Below are 22,840 nucleotides of genomic sequence, written 5' to 3'. Positions count from 1 at the left end.
CTCCTCTGCCGAGGGACTGCGGAGTGGAAGGAGTTCCCGTCCCCAGGCTGGCGGCCACAGCGAAGTCGAACCGGCCAACGGCTCGCCGAGGGCCGTTGAAAGGGATGACTCGCGCCCGCCCACAGCGCACCCCCAGGGGCGGAGCTTGTTGCCGGGCGCGCTCGCGAGGCCGCGCGAGGCTCCCGGGCCAAGCCGCCGCCATTTTGGGTGCTGTGCGGGGCAGCTTCCGCCGCCGTGAAATAAACAAGGGGGCGGAGGGAGCGAAAGGACGGAGCCGGAGCCGCCGCGGGAAGCTTGTTTGGCTGGTGGGAGGCGGGACGCTGCTTGCCAGAGCTGCTGATGCGGCGGGAGCGGAGGCGCCAGTGTGGCCTGGGCCCAGGTTAGCGTGAAGCGCAGCAGGGAGCCGCCGCCGCCGCCGCCGCCAGGTGAGGGGCTGGGGCCCTGAGGGTAGAGGCTGACGGGCCGGCGATGGGAGGAGGGGTGATGGAGCTGTCTTTTCTCCCAGCTGCCCAGAGGCAGACCCCGGTGCTGGCAGGTCCCTCGTCTCCGCGGGGCCGGGCAGCGTGAGTCCGCACAGAGCGGAGACCCAGTGCTTGGCGCGGCGCAGCTCGGGCGGCCCGCCCCTCCCGGGGCTCGCTGTCAGTCCGTCCGTGCTGCCTGGAGCCGGGGGGTTATCCGAGCCGGGGGGCGCTTGGCCGTACCTAACACGCGCATCCCGGTGATGCACACGGGCACCTGGGGGGCGGCCAGCCCGGCTAGAAGCGCCGTTGGGGTGGCGGAGGGGGAGTATTTTCCAAGTAATAATTGTGGCGCCAGGTTAATTGTCGTAAGCGAGCTGGGGCAGGGCTGCTTATTTGCAAAGCATCCCGTGCACTGATGTTGCTTCCTGTTGAAGAACAGCAGTAAACTTCCCTAGCTGTAGTTGTAGGTGCTCTAATGACTGCTTGTCGCGGCCCCAGACCACCAGCCCTTGTTCTGTTTCTCTTCCACGCACTCTTAATGCTTCATCCCAAACGCAGGCACAACAAGCCCGCTCAGCATCTGTTCGGTTTGTTCATGTGAAGGAAGTTGGCTTGCATTAAAACGTTGACTATCATTGGTCGGCTTCTATTGTGTCTGTGCCTTTCTCAACACTCAAAACTTGAACGTTAAACAACATCTGCTTTATTTCTCATCTGAATTAATGACTGAACTGCCTAATTGCTTTGGAGTGTGATTTGCATTGCAAGCAAGTTATTGTAGCATATGCCCAGACTTGGCATCTGGGAAAATCGCAGGTACCAAATAAACTAATCTGTATTGAGAAATCTCTTGAGAAAATATCTTGATGAATCAGATAAGCAGAAAAGTATTAAGTGAAGCTAAATCTCTTCTATAGTGACACTTTGTTATGACTGGTTTTACACTGTATATCTTTTTCAGCCAAGTTCATTACAGGCTATGATTTGGAAAGAACTTGTCAGTAACATATTGTGTCCTAGGCAAGCTGGAGAGTATTATTAATAGGGTTTGTTTGGTACTTTAAGCATATGGAAAATGTTCATCTGTTAATGTCTGCTCAAATGATGACACCCATGTTGTGATTTTTTTTTCATCGTGAAAATGTTGTCTGCTGTGTCCAGTGTTGCCTTTCACTGTTTGCTGTTGTCTGTAATTGTTTCAGGATTCAGTATGGTGGAATGTTTGGTATTTCAGAAACACAAGGCCAAGTTTGGTTAATTACCTGACTGAATTTATTTTTTTCTTAAATTTGGTCTGCAGGACGAATGGCCTCATTTTCCTTAATGGCATCCACTTTGGATCTTTTCTGTGGACAAATGATACTTAAACTTTTTTTAAAAAATTTATTGATGGAACTGGTCTCAATATTGCAGCCTACACTTTAAAAAAAAAATCCTGATATCTTAATCATGTATAAAATAAAAATTATATCTGTTCCTACATTCTGTTGCAAAAAATATGCTTTTAATGAACTGTATGCTCAAGTGCAAAAAGTTCCATAATATAGTACTTTTGAAGTCTAATCAGGATTACTGTCTATGTTCAGTTCTTTGTGCACCATAGATTTCAGTAATTGAGCGTTTTCAGAATTTAATTTTGTTTCTTTTCGCCACTGCTGTCTGTGGCAAATAGATTCATAGATACTAAGGTCAAAAGGGATCATTATGATCATCTAGTCCGACCTCCTGCACAACGCAGGACACGGAATCTCACCCACCCACTCCTGCGATAAACCTCTCACCTATGTCTGAGCTGTTGAAGTTCTCAAATCGTGGTTTAAACACTTCAAGGAGCAGAGAATCTTCCAGCAAGTGACCCGTGCCCTATGCTTCAGAGGAAGGCGAAAAACCTCCAGGGCCTCTTCCAATCTGCCCTGGAGGAAAATTCCTTCCCAACCCCAAATATGGCGATCAGCTAAACCCTGAGCATATGGGCAAGATTCACCTGCCAGATACTACAGAAAATTCTTTCCTGGGTAACTCAGATCCCACCCCATCTAACATCCCATCACTGGCCATTGGGCCTATTTACTATGAATAATTAAAGATCAATTAATTACCAACATCATGTTATCCTATCATACCATCTCCTCCATAAACTTATCGAGTTTAATCTTAAAGCCAGATAGGTCTTTTGCCCCCACTGCTTCCCTTGGAAGGCTATTCCAAAACTTCACTCCTCTGATGGTTAGAAACCTTCATCTAACTTCAAGTCTAAACTTCCCAATGACCAGTTTATATCCATTTGTTCTTGTGTCCACATTGGTACTGAGCTTAAATAATTCCTCTCCCTCTCTGGTATTTATCCCTCTGATATATTTATAGAGAGCAATCATATCTCCCCTCAACCTTCTTTTAGTTAGGCTAAACAAGCCAAGCTCCTTGAGTCTCCTTTCATAAGACTGATTTTCCATTCCTCGGATCATCCTAGTAGCCCTTCTCTGTACCTGTTCCAGTTTGAATTCATCCTTCTTAAACATGGGAGACCAGAACTGCACACAGTATTCCAGGTGAGGTCTCACCAATGCCTTGTATAACGGTACTAAAATCTCCTTATCCCTACTGGAAATACCTCGCCTGATGCATCCCAAGACCGCATTAGTTTTTTTTCACGGCCATATCACATTGGCGGCTCATAGTCATCCTATGATCAACCAGTACTCCCAAGGCCCTTCTCCTCCTCTGTTACTTCTAATTGATGTGTCCCCAGCTTATAACTAAAATTCTTGTTATTAATCCCTAAATGCATAACCTTACACTTCTCACTATTAAATTTCATCCTATTACTCCAGTTTACAAGGTCATCCAGATCCTCCTGTAGGGTATCCCTGTCCTTCTCTAAATTGGCAATACCTCCCAGCTTTGTACGATCAGCAAACTTTATTAGCACACTCCCACTTTTTGTGCCGAGGTCAGTAATAAAAAGATTGGTCCCAAAACTGATCCCTGAGGAACTCCATTGGTAACCTTCCTCCAGCCTGAGAGTTCACCTTTCATTAGGACCCGCTGTAGTCTCCCTGTTAACCAATTCCTTATCCATCTTTCAATTTTCATATTGATCCCCATCTTTTCCAATTTAGCTAATAATTCCCCATGTGGCATGGTATCAAATGCCTTACTGAAATCTAGGTAAATTAGATCCACTGCGTTTCCTTTGTCTAAAAAATCTGTTACTTTCTCAAAGAAGGAGATCAGGTTGGTTTGGCACGATCTACCTTTTGTAAAACCATGTTGTACTTTTTCCCATTTACCATTGACTTCAATGTCCTTAACTACTTTCACCTTCAAAAATTTTTCCAAAACCTTGCATACTACAGATGTCAAACTAACAGGCCTATAGTTACCCGGATCACTTTTTTTCCCTTTCTTAAAAATAGGAACTGTGTTAGCAATTCTCCAATCATACGGTACAACCCCTGAGTTTACAGATTCATTAAAAATTCTTGCTAATGGGCTTGCAATTTCATGTGCCAATTCCTTTAATATTCTTGGATGAAGATTATCTGGGCCCCCCGAGTTAGTCCCATTAAACTGTTCGAGTTTCGCTTCTACCTCAGATATGGTAATATCTACCTCCATATCCTCATTCCCATTTGTCATGCTACCATTATCCCTAAGATCCTACTTTGCCTCAGTCTTTAATAAGGCTAAAGATTTGTTTAGATATTGGGCCATGCGTAGATTATCCTTGACCTCCACTCCATCCTCAGTGTTTAGTGGTCCTTCTTATTTATACGGCTATAGAACCTTTTACTATTGGTCCAACTCTGCTTGACTTTTAGCCTGTCTCACTTTATCTCTACATGTTCTGACCTCAATAACGTAGCTTTCCTTGCTGATCTCTCCCATCTTACACTCCCTGTACACTTTCTGCTTTTTCTTAATCACCTCTCTGAGATGCTTGCTCATCCAGCTTGGTCTACAACTCCTCCCTATGAATTTTTTCCCCTTTCTTGGGATGCAGGCTTCCGATAGCTTCTGCAGCTTTGATTTAAAGTAATCCCAGGCTTCCTCTGCCTTTTAGATCCATAAATTCTTCAGTCCAATCCACTTCCTTAACTAATTTCCTTAATTTTTGAAAGTCAGCCCTTTTGAAATCAAAAACCCTAGTTGCAGATTTATATTTGTTAATCCTTCTGTTCAGTTTGAACTGAATTAACTCATGATCACTTGAACCAAGATTGTCCCCTACAACCATTTCTTCTATGAGGTTCTCACTACTCACCAAAACCAAATCTAAAATGGCATCCCCTCTAGTTGGTTCAGCAACTACTTGATGAAGGAATCCATCAGCTATCGCATCTAGGAAAATCTGAGCCCTATTATGACTAGCACTCGTCCTCCAGTCTATATCTGGAAAGTTAGTCTCCCATGATCACACAGTTTCCATTAGTATTTACTTTATTAAAAAGATTAAAAAGGGCTCTATCCATATCCAAATTAGATCCCGGCGGTCTATAGCACACCCCAAGCACTATCCCAGTGGAGGCTCTAATAGTTTTCTTCCCCATTGTAACTTTTGCCCAGACAGACTCTGTCTTATCCATTCCATCGCTTCTTATTTCTTTACATTCTACCTCATCATTGATATACAATGCTACTCCACCACCTTTACCTTTATTTCGGTCTTTCCTAAACAGCACATACCCTTCAATACCTGTAGTCCAGTCATGACGACTATTCCACCATGTTTCTGTTATCCTTATAATATCTGGTTTCACTTCCTGCACCAGTAGCTCTAGTTCCTCCATTTTGTTACCTAGGCTCCTCGCATCGGTGTACAAACACCTTAATTTTTGCTGTTTGGCCTCGCTCACATTCTGTACCCTATTAGGCACGGTCATTCTACAGCCAGTATAACCTATTAGACTGGTATCCACACTGCCCTTCCTCCTTATAGGTTTCAGAGTAACAGCCATGTTAGTGAGCTGTAGCTCACAAAAGCTTATGCTCAAATAAATTGGTTAGTCTCTAAGGTGCCACAAGTACTCCTTTTCTTCCTCCTTATATACATTCTCCTACCCACGGTTGTATCCTTTCTTAATTCGTTTTCTTCCCTCTCTATGCTAAAATCCGGTGTGGAGATTACCTGGACATCTCCCAACCATCTTCCCCAGATTCCTAGTTTAAAGGTTTCTTAATCAGTTGTGCCAGCCTCCATCCTAGAAGTCTATTTCCTTCCCTACTCAGATGAAGTCCATCCTGAGAGAACTGTCCTCTGTCCATGAATGCCTCCCAGTGGCCATACATCCCAAAGCCCTTCTTATAGCACCACTGCCTAAGCCATTTGTTGATAGTCATAATCTTGTCACACCTTTGTTGCCCTTCTCTAGGAACAGGCAGAATCCCACTAAAGATCACCATATAGATTCAAGGGTACACTTGTGACTGGAAAATAGTGCTTTGGTTCTCAATCGGCCCTTCTACTGAGCAGATTGCCTGAAGTGTGTCTATATAGAGAATGTGATGGATTACCAATCTAGTAGAAATGCCCTGTTGACCGTGTGATGCTTCTGTGGCAGTTAATCTAACCTTGATTGGACCTGAATTTTAATTAACCTGCCTATACAGTTGCAGAATGCACCCAATCCATAGAGGAGCAAAAACTGGCAAATACATTATTCATTACTATGCTGGGCCCTTTGCTTCCTCTATACAAATAGAAAGTCATCTGCAGCTTGGTCAGAAATTTCAGATGAATAGCCTATTGCAGCACAGTAGTAATGACTTTCTGCACGCTTATGTTCATGAGTTTATGGATCATTGTGGATAAATTAAGTAAGTGCATGAGAATGTGTTTACAGTAGTGCTTTATCAAAATAAGCTTGTGTTGTGAATGCTGCCAATTCTGGGATAGAACAGGGATATTGAAAGGATAAGGACATGGAAACGCAACTTGTCAGTATATGTTCAAATTTGATTATTTCATGTTACAAACAGAGCGTCTGACCATGCTTTCTCTCTGTTACTTTGACTCATGCTCAAAAATAACTTTGAACAATATGGTTGTGATGGGGAGGGGAGAATAGCTAGGAAATGTAGTTGAGGGAGCAATGAATATTCCTTACCATATTTTACTTTATGCATCCTTTTGTGCTATCTAGCAACTATATCTGTGATAAACGTTTCACTTTTTTTTGTCAGCTATAATGCTTTTTTTATAATCAGTTCGCTGAAACATTTAGCAAATGAAAGCTTGTTGGGAATTGCACAAGTAACTTTCCAAGCTTCAAACTGACAATATATTATTGACCTTAACCATAGTACCTGAATAGTCATTTTCTGACTGAAGATGTCTGTCTTTTTACAGAAGGTTTGGGGGTTTTTCCTGTAGGACTGCCCCAGTATTTGGAGGACTGGGAATGAGATATTATACAGGCCATGTCAATTTATTGTGATCTCATGTTCCGAGTCTTTGAAAAACTGCTGAAGTCAGGACTTGACATTTGACAAATTCTTGGGTTTTTTTTCTTTTTTTTTAATTTCATTATTCTATCTTAATACATCAGAGCACTAAAGTAAAAGTAAAGGATTAATGGGCACAAACTGTTTTAATTTTGGTTTCGAAGCTGACATCTGTAACTCTAAAAACATCCTAAATGTTATCTTCATTTTAAAATGGGCTTACAAAATCTGACCCTAAATTTTATCCCTGTCCATAACTTATTTTCTTAATTTATTATTTCCCCCCATAATAGGCAAAGCAAGGTAGAAGTTGCAGAACACCATGTTTTAAAAGAAATGCATACTGTTGAGAATTGGGTACCTGTTTGCCATATCACATCTATTCAACTTAATAGAATAACATTTTGAATATCTAATTAGAATGTAAACTGTGGTGCTCATCTAGATGTTTAGCCCAAGAATTAAACTTCACTAATATTCATGAAATGTAGCTGTTTAGAAGTTAGCACTAATTGGCACCTTCGTAGTCTCAGCAAAGAAAGTGCCAATTGAATGGACCTGGAACCAAAACTATTTTTTTCACCCTAAAATGTGATGGTCAAGTCAGGATTGAGACTCATTGATTTGGGAGGGGATGTGTAGTAGCAAGGATACAGTGTCTCTTATAGGGTCTGAGGAAGAGTGCACACATAATGTCTTCGCGCTAGTAGTGAGACGGGAAGTGCAACTGACCATTCACAAAATAGTGAAATTGGCTATCAAACCCAGAATTGAACAATCTGAAAAGAGTTTTTTCTCTAATCTTTTGGTTTCATTAATCTTAAATTTTACTTGTAACTGTGGAAGGTACAATGCTTTCATATGTTAAGATAATATCCAAGATGACTTCTCTTCCAGACTTACGAAAGAAACACCGTTAGGTAGCATAGAAATAAGCTGTCACAGGGTTGATAGCTCCTATTTTGAAAAAAATTCCGTTTCACCATAGCATTTTCCACATTTTTCAGTTTTGACTTGACGTTGATGTAGCAAGAGGAAACTTCTCTTGTGAAAATTCTATCCTGTGATGTGTATTTCCATGGTGCCTGGGACCAGGACCCCTTTGTGCTGTAAGTACTTAATGTCTCTGTATTCTGTGGAGGTATGGAGAGTAATACATTTTTCTTATTTTGATAGAATGAAACGAGGAAGGAAAAATAGTGAGGCCAACAATAGTTCATCAGAGGAGGAGATTGGAGGAGAATCTAAGAAACAGAAGATTACAGATGAAGAATCCACTGAGATCTCTCTGAGTCCTGATTGGGGTAACCTCCTTCCAGACATTATTCTGCAGGTGTTTCAGTACTTACCTCTTCTTGATCGTGCTCATGCATCCCAAGTCTGCCGAAGATGGAATCAGGTGTTTCATATGCCTGATCTCTGGAGATGTTTTGAGTTTGAACTGAATCAACCAGCTACATCTTATTTGAGGGCTACGCATCCTGAGCTTATCAATCAAATTATTAAAAGGCATTCCAATCATCTGCAGTATGTTAGCTTCAAGGTAACATCTTTTACATTCTTATGTTTGAAAATGAGTAATTAAAAAAATTGATTTGCATTTCAAATAAGGTTTGAAATTGAACAAGTTTATTGCAGTTCTATTAAATTTAAACAATTCTTAAAACTCCTTTTTATTTGTGTATGACATGGCTGAAGATAACAAAATAGTATTTCTTGAATACTCCAAGATAGCTTTCACAGTCTTGATAGCTTTCCTAGTTATCCGGATAAATTTCATAGTATGAGTTGTAAGAGATTTCACTTATCCAAGAAGCAATAATTGGAAAAAAAGTAGCATTATTGATTAAGTGAACAATGACTATATATAGTTGTGAACAAAGCATTTTAACATAATGACGTTTCCTAATTCACTTAGAAAAACAGCTTCCATTTTAAAAGCCTGTAAGTGCAAAGTTAAAAGACCATCCTAATCATGAGTATTGTCAGTATAAAGTGATATGGGTAGTTGTGATTTTTATGTATCTCCTTTCTTCAGAATGTTTCCTTGTAGAACAAAGGAACTTAATGAGTGGAAAGGGATTAATAACAAAGTACATACTGACTTTTCAAATGAAAGGTGTAGTGGTATTACAGGGAGGAGGTTTATTTGGTGTGGAGAATTGGCAAGACGTGGCTAGTGGATTTTTCAGAATATGTATCTTTTTCTCATTTTCCCCCTTATTGTCTGGCCTGCAGCCACAGATAATCACACTTGGGTTCCTGCACATAGTGTTTCTTCTGGGACCTATCCGAAGCAGGAAGTGCTGTGAACAGTAGCAGAGATATTGACCTGTTGAGGTGGCTGACTAGATGAACAGGGAAAGGAAGAAGCATATGAGAGAGCGTGAAAAGGAGGGTGGCTGAAACAGAAAGAAAAATGTATGCAGAAGGGAAAATGAGAGTGGAAAAAGGAAGAGACTGAAATAGGTGATATGGTGGTAAAATGCAAAAATGAGTGGGAAAGACTGGCAGAAAAGGTGTCAAGAACGAAATATAAAAGGAAGGGGAAGACCTAGAAATGGGAGAGGTGAATCAAAAACAGAAGAATTACTTAGAGCTAGTTGACACTGAAACCTTATATTATCATGGCTAAGTCTGAGAAGTGTGCAAAGTCCACCTCCCTGAAACATAGCAATGCTGACCAAAACTCCACTGGGTCAACAGAAGAATTCTTCCATCATACTAGCTACCGTTCTCGGGGAGGTGGATTAACTACAGCTATGTGAGAATCCCCTGCAGTTGCTGTAGTGAGTGTATACGTGGCAGCATTACAGCAGTGCCACTATAGATTATGTCTACGCTATGACTTTTGTTGGTGTGACTTATGTTTTTCAGGGTGTGGAAAAAACACCCTGGTGAGCACCATAAGTTACACCAACAGAAGTGCTGGTGTGAACAGTGCTATGTCGATGGGAGAGCTTCTCCCACCAACATACCTCCCTGAGCAATGTTAGCTGTTTTTATTATGTCGATGGGAGAGCTCTCTCCTGTTGGCATAGAGCAGCTAAATGAGCGATCTCACAGTGGCGCAGCTTACTGTGCTGCTGTAAGCTTACTAGTGTAGATGTGGCCTAAGAGTGCAGCCTTTAGTCTTAGGATGGACATACTTTCTACCCAGAAGACTAGCTGGATTGGTAGCCACAAGAAACTCAAATCTTTTGCCTAAAATTTTGGCATATTTCTCTTCCCCAATCCTATTCAAAAGGGCATCTGGATGTGTTTGTGTGTAGTTTGCTCCCCCTCCTTTCCTTCTGTCCACACAAATTAAATTAAAAACTTGGCACTGAGTAAATTTGGATGTTTTGGTTACTACCCCAGTCTAGATCAAAACACCCAACTCGGCTCAGTTTAATATTTGCAGTTTCTGCTGTGGTATATGAATTGCAACGTAGCACAGTTCCAAGTCAAAATTGTGATGTATTGGCAGAGTACCAGGAGGAAACTTGCTCAATCTTTGGCTATGTATCCCTGTTCTAGCCTATATAACAAATGTATCACTACATATTTGTTCTGTAGTTCATCACCAAAATGGCAATTAATAGCCACTTGAATTTGAGTCTAATGTAAATGTGGAAAAGCAAAGGCCAGTGTTTTAACTTGCGCCACTAATGTATTCCCAGATTACGATGATTTTACCTCTTGAGAGCCCAAGCTCTGAATCCTTGGGAGATGCTGTTTTTCTTGCCTGCCTGCATTCCTTCTAAATAAGGCTAAGGAGACTTAAGGAAGACTAGTTAGCCACACGCACTGTACCTGTTGGACTGTGTTTGTGGCTGCGCCTGAGGTAAAGACCACTGTTAGTCAAACAGTGAATGCAGAAGGGTCATCTAAGTGATGTTCCAAAAAACAAAAATGTGAGATTAGTTGGAAAACTAGACAACTGGTGATTGGAGTAGTTGCATTTTCAACAGACTTAAGAAAAAAAATTAATACAAAAGTAGGCAATTCCTGTTTAGTTTTCTGTTGTGTATCAATCTTGTCTGGCAACCCCTGGCTATATCTATTCTAGGTGTCTCCGATTTAGAGGTCGCCAAGCAGTCATGCTGAGTTAAAGGGACATTGGCTCAAATTTCTTGAAATTGACTAATTTTTAAAAAGTACTGTATGAGATATACAACCTTTAAATAGCACATGCTCATTTTATTAAAATATTCCGATAAAAATCTAATGAGCTTTTTTGCTTCTCTAGCTATTTTTACAAGGTTATTGTATTGAACTGAATAACACTACCAAAAAATATTCAGGCCTCTCTCTTCTTCTCCCTTCCCTCTGTTTACATGCTGCTGTGCTATCTGGTTTTATGGTTACTTTCCCAGACCATATACAGGAGTTCTTCTGAGAGTCGTGTATTGGGCATTAGCATCCTCACAGGAAGTGCAGTTAACTATCAGCAAAAATAAAGTAGTTATTTTTCTCTCTAACTTTAACTTTAGAAGGTACAAAATCTTCAGACAAAAACGTGGGATTTCAAATGGACTGTATCCATTTAAGCTAAACGGTGGAGGTGGTTGTTAATGTTTAGAAATACAGATTAAGATCTCAACTCTCTTTCACTACTGTCTTAAACCAGATTTGCTGTTAGTATTCTTTTCACCTTCAAATATTTGAACTAATAGTGAACTAATCTGCATTCAACTCACTTGGGTTCCCAATTTTGTTTTGATGAACTACTGAATGTATTATAAAAATGTAAAGAAAAAGCAGTAATAAAAAATACCCATAAATTTAACAAGAAATGATCACCTAGTTGGACCTGTCAACCCCTATCCCTGCCTTCACTTCATAAGTCTAGTTTAAGGGTAATTTAAACAGGGGAACCGGAGAAAGCACAACATGGCCTGGAGTCCCTTCACTTTCCCCCTTCTAAATTGATTTCTTTCTGCTTAGAACCCTTCTACCAACTCACTTTTTTTTTTTTTTTTTTTAAATCTAAACTTCTACTGTGGCAACTGGCAGGTGATTTGTGTCCAGCTGTATGGCTGGAAGCTACCTGGGCCAGTGAGAAGTACCTGCTTCTCTTTATCCAAGACCATAGTCTCTGTATAGAAATACCTTATTCCGTTTCCCTCTCACTCTGCCTTTTGGATGCACCATGTCTCACATCACTCTTCATGGAGCAGCTGCATCCCATACAGGACAGACTTGCAATAACCAATACATCCCCATGTCGATATGCAAGCAAGTTACATACAGTAACTTTAAGTGTAGTGCTAGTCCAAAAAGTGACATGATAAAAATAGTACCTTCTTTTCAACAGAACTGCTTCTGTGTGTACTTGCTCATTTTTCGTTGACTAAAAATGGGTTGGGCAATAATTTAGTCAATTGGTCAATCAAACATTCTGATCAGATATTTTAAAGCACTACCTTATTTGAACAGTAACAAAAAGGAGTAATGACAGGTTTCAGAGGAACAGCCGTGTTAGTCTGTATTCGCAAAAAGAAAAGGAGTACTTGTGGCACCTTAGAGACTAACCAATTTATTTGAGCATGAGCTTTCGTGAGCCACGGCTCACGAAAGCTCATGCTCAAATAAATTGGTTAGTCTCTAAGGTGCCACAAGTACTCCTTTTCTTTTTAAAAAGGAGTAAGACTTTGTGGTCTCCAATGGATGTAGCCTTAAATATTTAAGCCTAATTACCAAAAAAAAGTTACTTAATTGAGTTATTTTAAATCAGAAAAATGCAACAGTGAAATCAAGCTCTAAAAAAATTCAGGAATAATTACCTGTTGCAATATTGCATTAGCATTTTCATGTGAATATTAGTCTTACTGAACAGATACAAAAGAGGAAAAATGAAATGAAACAAAACAAAGACAGCAACTATAAAATTTTTTAAATGTACTTATGCTAGGTAAGGAGCAGGCCAATTCTTCAAGCATCTTGCTTCTGTTTTCTTTATTGGCTCCCACTGCTTCATCTGTATTCCTGTCATTATCAAATTCATCAGTCTCCTTCCTCTTCATCTGATGAATATTGAGTTGACTCCACATGTGCCATTTTCTTCTTGTGATACAGTCACCAGTTTCCCCGCAGCGGAGGACTTTTGTCTGCTTCTGGGTTTTGAATGGATGATTCTCCAAACTAACCGCTCTTTTGTTATGCACATGCAGTAGTACATGGAAGTGTTAAAATTTTCTCCCATTGTAGCTAGAGTACAGGGAGGACTCGGCCCTTTCTACTATGATGAGGCAAATTATTTTGATTCAACTGCTGGGATTGTACTCCATATTGTTCTACAACTGAATAGGCTTCTTGTTTTATAACTTTCTAGATCCATCAGAGTTATTTGTTTGTATGTTTAAAATTTGCAACAGCCACTCTGAGGTTACAAGCTGGATCAGATTCATCATCAGAAAGGTCTTGGCCCTGGAAGCATCAAGAAGGTAGGCAGCAACATATGCAGGACTGATCATTTGATTTCCCCCTCCCTCATGATATTTTATCTGTCTATTTTTCTTCCACTTTTGTAAGTGGACAGCATTCAGAATTTTTGCAGATATATTTTTTTTTAACGTTCAGGAACTTGTTCTTGGTATCAAAACAGAGTAGAACTATCATTTTCCGTACTCTGAAAGGACTGAGCTACAGGTTCAAGCAGTGAAATGAATTTTGTTTTCAAAAAACGTTGTCATGAAGAATGTCAGTGCAAATTACTTTTGGGCAACACTGAGCCGCTCCTTCAACAGCAACTGCGTGAAGAGCCTTCTTGAATATTTGGAGGCCTTTGAAACATTTAATTAAGATGTCCATTGAGTTGGCCAGGCTTACTCAGTGTGGACAAAAATGAGTGCAGTATTAAATGATGCTGAAAAATGGCTGCTGATACCAGTTTTTGAAAAACTTGAAAATGCCGTTCACTTTTACACAAGTGATAAGAAACTTGTTACATCTCAACAATCGCCTGTGAAGAGCTGCATTGTAAGGGCAGCACATCCGTAACACAAGTAGATATTGATTTATCAAAAATGCTCAAGCACCTTTCTTAGCCATGTTGTCTGTCACAACCAAAATAACTTTCCATTGACTCAATTAATTGCTTATATTTTTAAACTGGTCAGCAATACATTGGGCTGAGTCATGTGGTGATGCTCAGTTGTGCACTGGAATCAGGTTGTGGAGTTGTTACCAGGAAGTTAGTGACACCTTTATCATGAATATTTCTCCATCTAGTAAGCAGTAGAGACACGTGAGGAATTTGTGCAATAACAACACCAACTCTTTTTCATTTCATCCACTTCAGCATTCAGAAGACTTCCTTGTTTCCAACGTGATACTTCGTAAATTGGATGCAACTTATGGAAAAAATGCAAGCATTTAATGGTGAATGAAATGGTGTATTGTTGACATAAATACCTCTAACAAACTTAGCTGTGTTTTGGTTTTTTTCCTAGGCCTGGGACATTCAATCGAAAAACCTCTTAATACCAATTTAATGTGCATCTGAAGACTTTCCAGGAGTAGGAGTTTTCAGTGCTGAAGCAGATAGGGTAGCTATCTACTAGCTATAGAGTAAACTCTTGTTAGAAGATGAAGAAATAGAATTAGTTTCACTTTCATTAGAGATACAAAGTGGGTGAGGCAATATTGTGTATTGGACTAACTTCTGTTGGTGAAAGATACAAGCTTTCAAGTTTACACAGAGCTCTTCTTCAGGTCAGGGAAACATACTCAGGCCTGGTCTACACTACACCGCTAGGTCAATATAAGGCAACTTATGTCAACTCAGTTATGTCAGTGTACACACTATAGCCTTGTCCCACTGATGTAAGTGCGCCACTACATTGATGTAATAACTCCACCTCCATGAGAGGTATAGGGCTTGTGTCGGTGTAGTGAGGGCGCAGTGTCTGTCTGTGTAGACGCTGCATTACTTACATTAGCTGTAAGCTGTCTTGCTCCATGCTGGAGCTGTGGAAATTGACCAGAAAGCTGAATAACTAGAGCCCGGGTGTCCCATCTCTCTCCAGGCGGCTGCTCACTGCTCCTGGACTCTCAGCCCCCTCCACCCCTCTTCAGTCGGTGGAAGCACTCCTAGTGAGGATGCACATCACCAGCAGAAGGAGGGTAGTGTGGACATCAGCCACCAATGTAATTACTATGTTGGCTGTAAGTCGACCTAACATAAGTTGTCGACTTAAGTTAGTAGTGTAGACATGCCCTCAGAGTGTCACAGCTAAATACTGTACAAGGTGGAACAGACAGGCCTGCCGACAGGGGTGGGGGGCAAAAGGGGCAATTTAAAAGGGCCTGGGGGCTCCCGGCAGCGCAGCAGAGCTAAGGCAGCTTTCCTGCCTGCCCTCACTCCGCGCCACTCCTAGAAGCGGCCGGAACGGCCCTACGGCCCCAGGGGAGCAGGGGGTCTCTGAGCGCTGCTCCCACCCTGAGTGCTGACTCCGCAGCTCCCATTAGCCGGGAACTGCGGCCAATGGGAGCTGCAGGGGCGGTGCCTGCGGGCAGTGGCTCATGGAGACCCCCTGGGGCTGCTGCCAGAGGGGTGTGCTGGTCTCTTTTGAGAGCCGCCCGAGGTAAGCACTGACCCTATAACCCCCTCATTCACCCCTTCCCAGAGCCTGCACCCCTTCCCACGCACCCCTCCTAGAGTCTTCACCCCCCAGCCTGGTGAAAGTGAGTGAAGGTGTGGAAGACCAAGTGATGGAGGGAGGGGGGATGGAGTGAGAAGGGGCTCGAGGAAGGGGTGGGACAGGGGCGTGGTCTCAGGGAAAGGGCAGGGCAAGGGACTTTGGATTTACGCAATTAGACAGTTGGCAACCCTAGCAGGCAGGCACGTGGAAGCCCTGGCCATGCTGGAAGAGCGAGCCTGGCAGCTCATTAGGCACCAGCCAGCGCAGGCACAGCACCACCCAAATGTCAGGCAGACTGCATCAGCTCTGGTGCAGCTTGTGCGTGTGTGAGGGCCAATTGACTGTTCTGCCCTGGGGCCTGGAATTGCTAGGGCCTGGGAACAGATTGTTTAGCATAAGCAGGAAGGTAGTTTTGTGCATCTGAAAGTTCTGCAGCCACTGCTCGTCATCCCATACTTGTATTACGATGCAGTCCCACCACTTGGTTCTTATTTTCCAAGCTCCATACCAATGGTCCACCATGTGCATCTGCTCCTTGAATGCCAACAGCAATCTTGAATTGTTTCTTTCCATTGCTCGCAGCAAGGCAGACGCCACTGTGTCATCGTCATCAGATTTGCAGCTCCTGAAATAATGCAGAATCAGTTGTGTTGTGTTCATGACGCTCATCACAAGATAGGAGAGCTATGCAGGATCCATGCTTTCAGATAGCAGCACGCAATTTACTGGGGCTGTTGAAAAACAGTGCAAAACATAGTCGGAAACCCATGGAATGATGGGATGGAGAAAACTGCGTCCTGGGCTGGTGAGCCTGCCCCTATGAGACACTGTGATCCCTTCCCAGAGCACCCAGCGGCAGATGGTGGTGAATTGTACAATGAGATAGCAGGGTGCTGTTGGTAGCTCTCTTGATGCAAGAGCACCAATGGTGGATGCGCTCTGCCATCACAAGGAGCATTGTGTGGACATACAAAAGCTGTTTAATTACAGTGGTGGATGATTGTCAAGTTTAATTAAGTCAACTGAACTATGTAGTATAGACGTAGCCTGTATCTGAAATCTTTGTTTATTAGGGGAGAGGGTTAATGGTTATGCATCTCTTCTCTTTGTATTGGTGGAGAGGCTTAATGAGTGGGAACCCTCCTCTTCTTTCTGTGTTTTTGTATGTTTTTCTAGTCAGTTTAAATTGCAAGCTCTTTAGGGCAAGGACTGTCTTTTAACTTGTTTTAATGTACTTTTGTAAGCTGCCATGTAGGTTGATGGCCCAGTATGCAAATAAAGATGGACATACTTGTTACATCTGTTGACCATCTTTGCTCAAAAATAAAACCTAATAAAGTGATAGGGAATAGCCAACATGGATTTGTCAAGAACAAATCATGCCAAAAAACCTAGTTTAATTCTGAGATGTATTAACAGGTGTTGTATGTAAGACACAGGAGGCAATTGTTCCCACTCTGTTTGGCACTATTGAGGATTCAGATGGAGTACTATGTCCAGTTTTCAATATCACAGTGTAAGAAAAGTGAACAAACTGAAGAGTCCAAAAATAAGAAGTCTTCAGATGTTTTCTTAACAAGTTTAGAGACCTGGACATTTTAAGGCAAGAGAAGGCTTAGGGTGGGAACATGGAAACAATCCTCAAATAATAAAAGGTAATTATATAAAGAGGGTGGTAATCAATTGTTTTCCCTATTCTCTAGGGGTAGAACAAGGAGTAATCAGTTTAGGGTGCAGTAAGGGAGATTTAGGCTGGGTGTTAGGAAATGCTTTCCAACTAAAAGAATAGTAAAGCATTGCAACCGGTGACATGGGGTGAAATCTCTGTCTCTGGAAGTTTTTAAGAACAGTTTAGACAAACATTTGTCTGGAACGATCTAGGTATACTTGATTCTGCCTCAACTGAGGCGGGTAGACTAAATGAATTGTCCTTTCCAGCTGTATATTTCCATGATTCTCTATTCTCCTTGCTATAATGAACATATGTCTGCTGATGTAATTACTTCTTTGATAATGTTGCTTGGTGAGTGGAGTTGACTTAGCTCAGGCAACATACTGGGATGGATAGGTCAGCGCTTGTTTGGCTTGGTTCCTTCACGGCTGAGAGGTCCCAGGTAGTTGTCTTGGGTAAATGTATGAGGGTTGTCATAAATATAAAGGGAAGGGTAAACACCTTTAAAATCCTTTCTGGCCAGAGGAAAAATCCTTTCACCTGGAAAGGGTTAAAAAGCTAGGATAACCTCTCTGGCACCTGACCAAAATGACCAATGAAGAGACAAGATACTTTCAAAAGCTCGGAGGAGGGAGAAAAACAAAGTGTCTGTGTCTGTCTGTGTGATGCTTTTGCCGGGGACAGCACAGGAATGGAGTCTTAGAACTTAGTAAGTAATCTAGCTAGATATGCGTTAAGATTATGATTTCTTTAAATGGCTGAGAAATTAAGCTGTGCTGAATAGAATGGATATTCCTGTCTGTGTGTCTTTTTGTAACTTAAGGTTTTGCCTAGAGGGATTCTCTGTTTTGAATTTAACTACCCTGTAAGGTATTTACCATCCTGATTTTACAGAGGTGATTCTTTTTTTCTTTTTACTTCTATTAAAATCCTTCTTTTCAGAAACTGAATGCTTTTTCATTGTTAAGATCCAAGGGTTTGGGTCTGTGGTCACCTATGCAAATTGGTGAGGATTTTTACCAAACCTTCCCCAGGAAGTGGGGTGCAAGGGTTGGGAGGATTTTGGGGGGAAAGACGTTTCCAAACAATGCTTTCCTAATAAAAATAAACCCAGATAAACGTTTGGTGGTGGCAGTGGAAGTCGAAGGGCAAAGCGTAAAAATAGTTTGTACCTTGGGGAAGTTTTACCCTAAGCTGGTAAAAGTAAGCTTAGGAGGTTTTCATGCAGGTCCCCACATCTGTACCCTAGAGTTCAGAGTGGGGAAGGAACCTTGACAAGGGTCCTCTCACGAGAGGTGCCACAGTTTTATCTTGTTACCCCTTTTTTTAAATGGGGGGGGGCTGTTCAGAGGCTGAGGTATGGGTTAGGGTTTATACTCAACATTGTCTCTATCTTGCTTGATCTCAGATGAAGGGGACTGAGTCCGATGGCGTACATAAGAACAAAATGGGACTAATCCAGACAAGATACTGATGTGGATAGGTTGGGGGAGAAAAATGGAAGCTATAGCTAGAGTCTTATCAGCTTGCTTAATTTGAGGATGTGTGCCCATTGTGGGTTTTTGGTTTTTTTTCAAGTTCTTAATTTAAGAATTTGAGAACAGCAGCTGCATTTAGATGATCAAGTAGCAGTTTTGGTCAGGAGAGCTTTTTTCCATCTACACTTGACCAGAGGAGCCACTCTTCTTTCACATGCTGTTCTTGATATTATGTCTGTCACTTGGAAGTAAAAAGAAAAGGAGTACTTGTGGCACCTTAGAGACTAACCAATTTATTTGAGCATAAGCTTTTGTGAGCTACAGCTCACTTCATCGTGTATGCATCCGATGAAGTGAGCTGTAGCTCACGAAAGCTTATGCTCAAATAAATTGGTTAGTCTCTAAGGTGCCACAAGTACTCCTTTTCTTTTTGCGAATACAGACTAACACAGCTGTTACTCTGAAACTTGGAAGTAAGATTACTGTAGTGTTCTCTAGGTTGGTCTTACAATATAACAGCATTTTTTTTTCAAAGTTTGGGTCGCGATCCAGTACTGGGTCGTGGCACGTAAGGCACTGAGTCACTCTGGTCAGCAATGCTAACCAGGATGTTAAAAGTCCCATTGGCGGTGCTGCCCAGCTAAGGCAGGATAGTGCCTCCCTGTTCAGACACCGTGCTGTGCCACAGAAGCAGCTAGCAGCAGGTCTGGCTTCTAAGCAGGGGGACCATGGGGCTCCACATACTGCCCCCACCCCAAGCACTGGCTCCGCACTCCCATTGGCCAGTGGCGCCTTTGGGCGAGAGCCGCACGGAGCCGCTTGCACGCCTCCACCTAGGAGCCAGACCTGCTGCTGGCCACTTCTGGCGCAGCGTGGTCCAAGGTGTCGGGACAGGTGGGAAGCCCGCTTCTGCGCTGCTGACTGGGAGCCGCCAGAGGTAAGTCTGCACCCCAACCCCGCACCTCAATCCACTGCACCCCAACCCCGCACCCCAACCCCCGCAACAGCCATGAGCCCCCCAAACCCAGAGCCCCCTCCTGCACCCCCAACCTCTTTGCCCCAGCTCCGTTGGGTCACAGGCATCGACAGTTTTCTTCAACTGGGTCCCCAGAAAAAAAATTTGAAACCACTGCAATATAAGCCACTTACTGAATAGTGGGGTTGGCAGGAGGATTTGACCCCGCTGTTATCCACACTACTTGCTAGCTGACTTTCAAGTAGAATTTAGGTGTTTGGATTTCATCCTGCAAGGTCCTAACTGACCCTGATATCTGCCCAATTGAAAGGAAGCCTTTCTCCCAAAGCAGCATTCCCACAGATGAGATCAGGAGAGGTGCTCAGACTGACTCTTTCCTTTTGTAATCATGGGAGAGACCTACCAGTGGGATATTCACAATGAAGCGCACCTTCAGATTTGTAATTCTTTTCCCTTTTCTGTGGCTCTGATCCCTGGATCTGAAATAGCCCAGATCTGTTGGACTTTGTGACATGCTGTCAGGCACATCTGTTTTTAGGACTTTCAGTGAGGAGGAGAATATAAAGGAAATGGGATAGGATTTGAGGCTGTATGGATATTGGCTTGTTTATTACTTGATGCAGGTTGGATTTTTGTAAGAGGAATAGACTGGCTGAGGTGCTTTATTGTATTGACTAACTTCATATGTAATTTTTAACTGATGATCAGTGGTTCACAGTCATGCTGGAAGGGCATAATGAGTGGGGTCCCACAGGGATCAGTTCTGAGCCCAGTTCTGTTCAATATCTTCATCAGTGATTTAGATAATGGCATAGAGAATACACTTTTATAAAATTTGCAGATGCAACCCCTTCCAGCTTTGTATCAAGTGCTTTGGAGCATAGGATTATAATTCAAAATGATCTGGACAAACTGGAGGAATGATCTGAAGTAAATAGGATGAAATTCAATAAGGATAAATGCAAAGTCCACTTAGGAAGGAACCGTCAGTTGCGCGCGCACACAAAATGGGAAGTGACTACCTGGGAAAGGGATCTGGGGGTCATAGTGGACCACAAACTAAATGAGTCAACAGTGTAACACTGTTACATCCCAGAATGATGTTCGCTTTTTTTTGTATTAGCAGGAGTGTTGTAAGAAAGACACGAGAAGTAGTTCTTCCACTCTACTCAGCGCTGATTAGACCTCAACTGGAGTATTGTGTCCAGTTCTGGGTGCCACATTTCAGGAAAGATGTGGACAAATTGGAAAAAGTCCAGAGAAGAGCAGCAAAAATGATTAAAAGTCTAGAAAACATGATCTCTGAGGGAAGATTGGAAAAGAGAAGACTGAGAGGGGACATAAGTTTTCAAGTACAAGTAACAAAAGGTTGTTACAAGGAGGAGGGCAAAAAATTGTTCCTCTTAACCTCTGAGGATAGGACAAGAAGCAATGGGTTTAACTTGCAGCAAGGGAGGTTTAGGTTGGGCATTAGGGAAAACTTACTAACTATCAGGGTGGTTAAGCACTGGAATAAATTGCCTAGGGAGGTTGTGGAATCTCCATCATTGGAGATTTTTAAGAGCAGGTTAGACAAACACCTGTCAGGGATGGTCTAGATAATACTTAGTCCTGCAATAAGTGCAGGGGACTGGACTAGATGACCTCTCGAGGTCCCTTCCAGTCCTTTGATTCTTTGACTGAACTGTTGATAAGCACCTTTTTTAAGAAATTGAGAACGTTCAGTGTAGAATTAGTAAGACACACATGGGACCCTACGCTGAGATTTTTACACTTTTCAAAGTAGAACTGCAGTTAAAGGAAAGCTGTTCTTTTTGAACTCTTTATTGCAAAGTTCGTTGGCTTGATGTGTTGTTTTCCTGGACTAATAAATGATTTGTTTCCATTTAAGGTGGACAGCAGCAAGGAATCAGCAGAAGCAGCTTGTGATATTTTATCACAACTTGTGAATTGCTCTTTAAAAACACTTGGACTAATTTCAACCGCTCGACCAAGCTTCATGGATTTACCTAAGGTAGCTTGTGCATGTTTAATTTATTTATTGAAAGACTGTAGTGGTAAGTATGATACTGATATAACTTAAAGTATATAGATTTTAAAGCAGTAGGTTCTCTGTGGCTTCATCTGCTCCTGGGAGCTCTTAAAATGCAAGCACTGAGACTAGTACTTAAATTTGACTAGAACTTTACTGATTGTATCTGCATCATGTGAGTGTTTACAGTACTTGCTTAACTTCCCAAATATTTCCCCAACATACGTTGGCTTCAGTGTAAAAATCTGTGAAATATTCTCTAGTAACATAGTCCTAGTCAAGAATCTGGAGGGACTATGCTTAGGATATTGCATACGTGTGTGTGTGCACACGAGAGAGAGAGAGAGCATCACAGTCTGTATATAAAATAAATCTAAGACCAGCAAAGAGCATTCTGATCATCTAGTCTGACCATCTGCATGATACAGGACATAAAATTTCACCCAGTAATTCCTGCATCAAGCCAATAACTTTTCTGGTTGAGCTAGAACATAATTTTTAGAAATGTATCTGATTTTCATGTCCTAACTTGAAGCAATGGAGAGTCCATTGCATCCCTAAGTAAGCTGTTCCAATGATTAATAGCCATCACTGTTAAAATTTTGCCTCTTATTTCTAGTGGGATTTGGTCTAGCTTCACTTTCCAGCTATTGGATTTTGTTGTGCCTCTGCTAGATTAAAGAGCTTCCACTACCGGAAATCTCCCCATCCATAAGGATGCTTATAGACCAGGGGAGGGCAAAGTATGGCCTGCAGGCCGGATCCAGCCCGTGGGATTGCCAGCCTCATGGTGCAGCAGGGCTAAGGCAAGCTCCCTGCCTGCTCTGGCCCCACGCCACTCCTGGAAGCAACTAGCACCACATCCCTGCAGTCCCTGGGGGTGGGGAGGGCAGAGGACTCTGTGCGCTGCCCTCGCCACCAGGCACTGCCCCCCGCAGCTCCCATTGACCAGGAACGGGGAACCGCAACCAATGGGAGCTTCGGGACTGGTACCTACAGGCGAGGGCAACGTGTGGTGGAGCCGGCTGCCCCACCCCGCCCCCAGGAGCCACTGCCGGACATGCTGGCCACTAAGGGAGTCTGCCTTAGCCGCACTGCATGCCGCTGCCACCCCAGAGCCACTCAAGGTAAGCTGCACTGGGCCAGAGTC

General features: G+C 42.5%; 1 protein-coding gene across 1 annotated transcript in view; it reads left to right on the top strand.

The window, feature by feature from the left end:
* The first annotated feature begins 152 nt into the window (after positions 1–152).
* FBXL3 (F-box and leucine rich repeat protein 3) overlaps positions 153–22,840 on the top strand; it is a 34,355-nt gene continuing 11,667 nt past the window's right edge. The window contains exons 1-3 of the mRNA XM_048852631.2: positions 153–425; positions 8,082–8,448; positions 21,550–21,672. Coding sequence (XP_048708588.2) covers positions 8,083–8,448; positions 21,550–21,672 — 489 coding nt within the window. The 5' untranslated portion in view covers positions 153–425; position 8,082. The remainder of the gene's footprint in view (positions 426–8,081; positions 8,449–21,549; positions 21,673–22,840) is intronic.

The sequence above is a fragment of the Caretta caretta genome, chromosome 1 (genome assembly GCF_965140235.1).
Source record: "Caretta caretta isolate rCarCar2 chromosome 1, rCarCar1.hap1, whole genome shotgun sequence".
In the NCBI taxonomy this organism is placed as follows: Eukaryota; Metazoa; Chordata; order Testudines; family Cheloniidae; genus Caretta; species Caretta caretta.
This window is presented reverse-complemented; position numbering and strand designations above follow the sequence as displayed.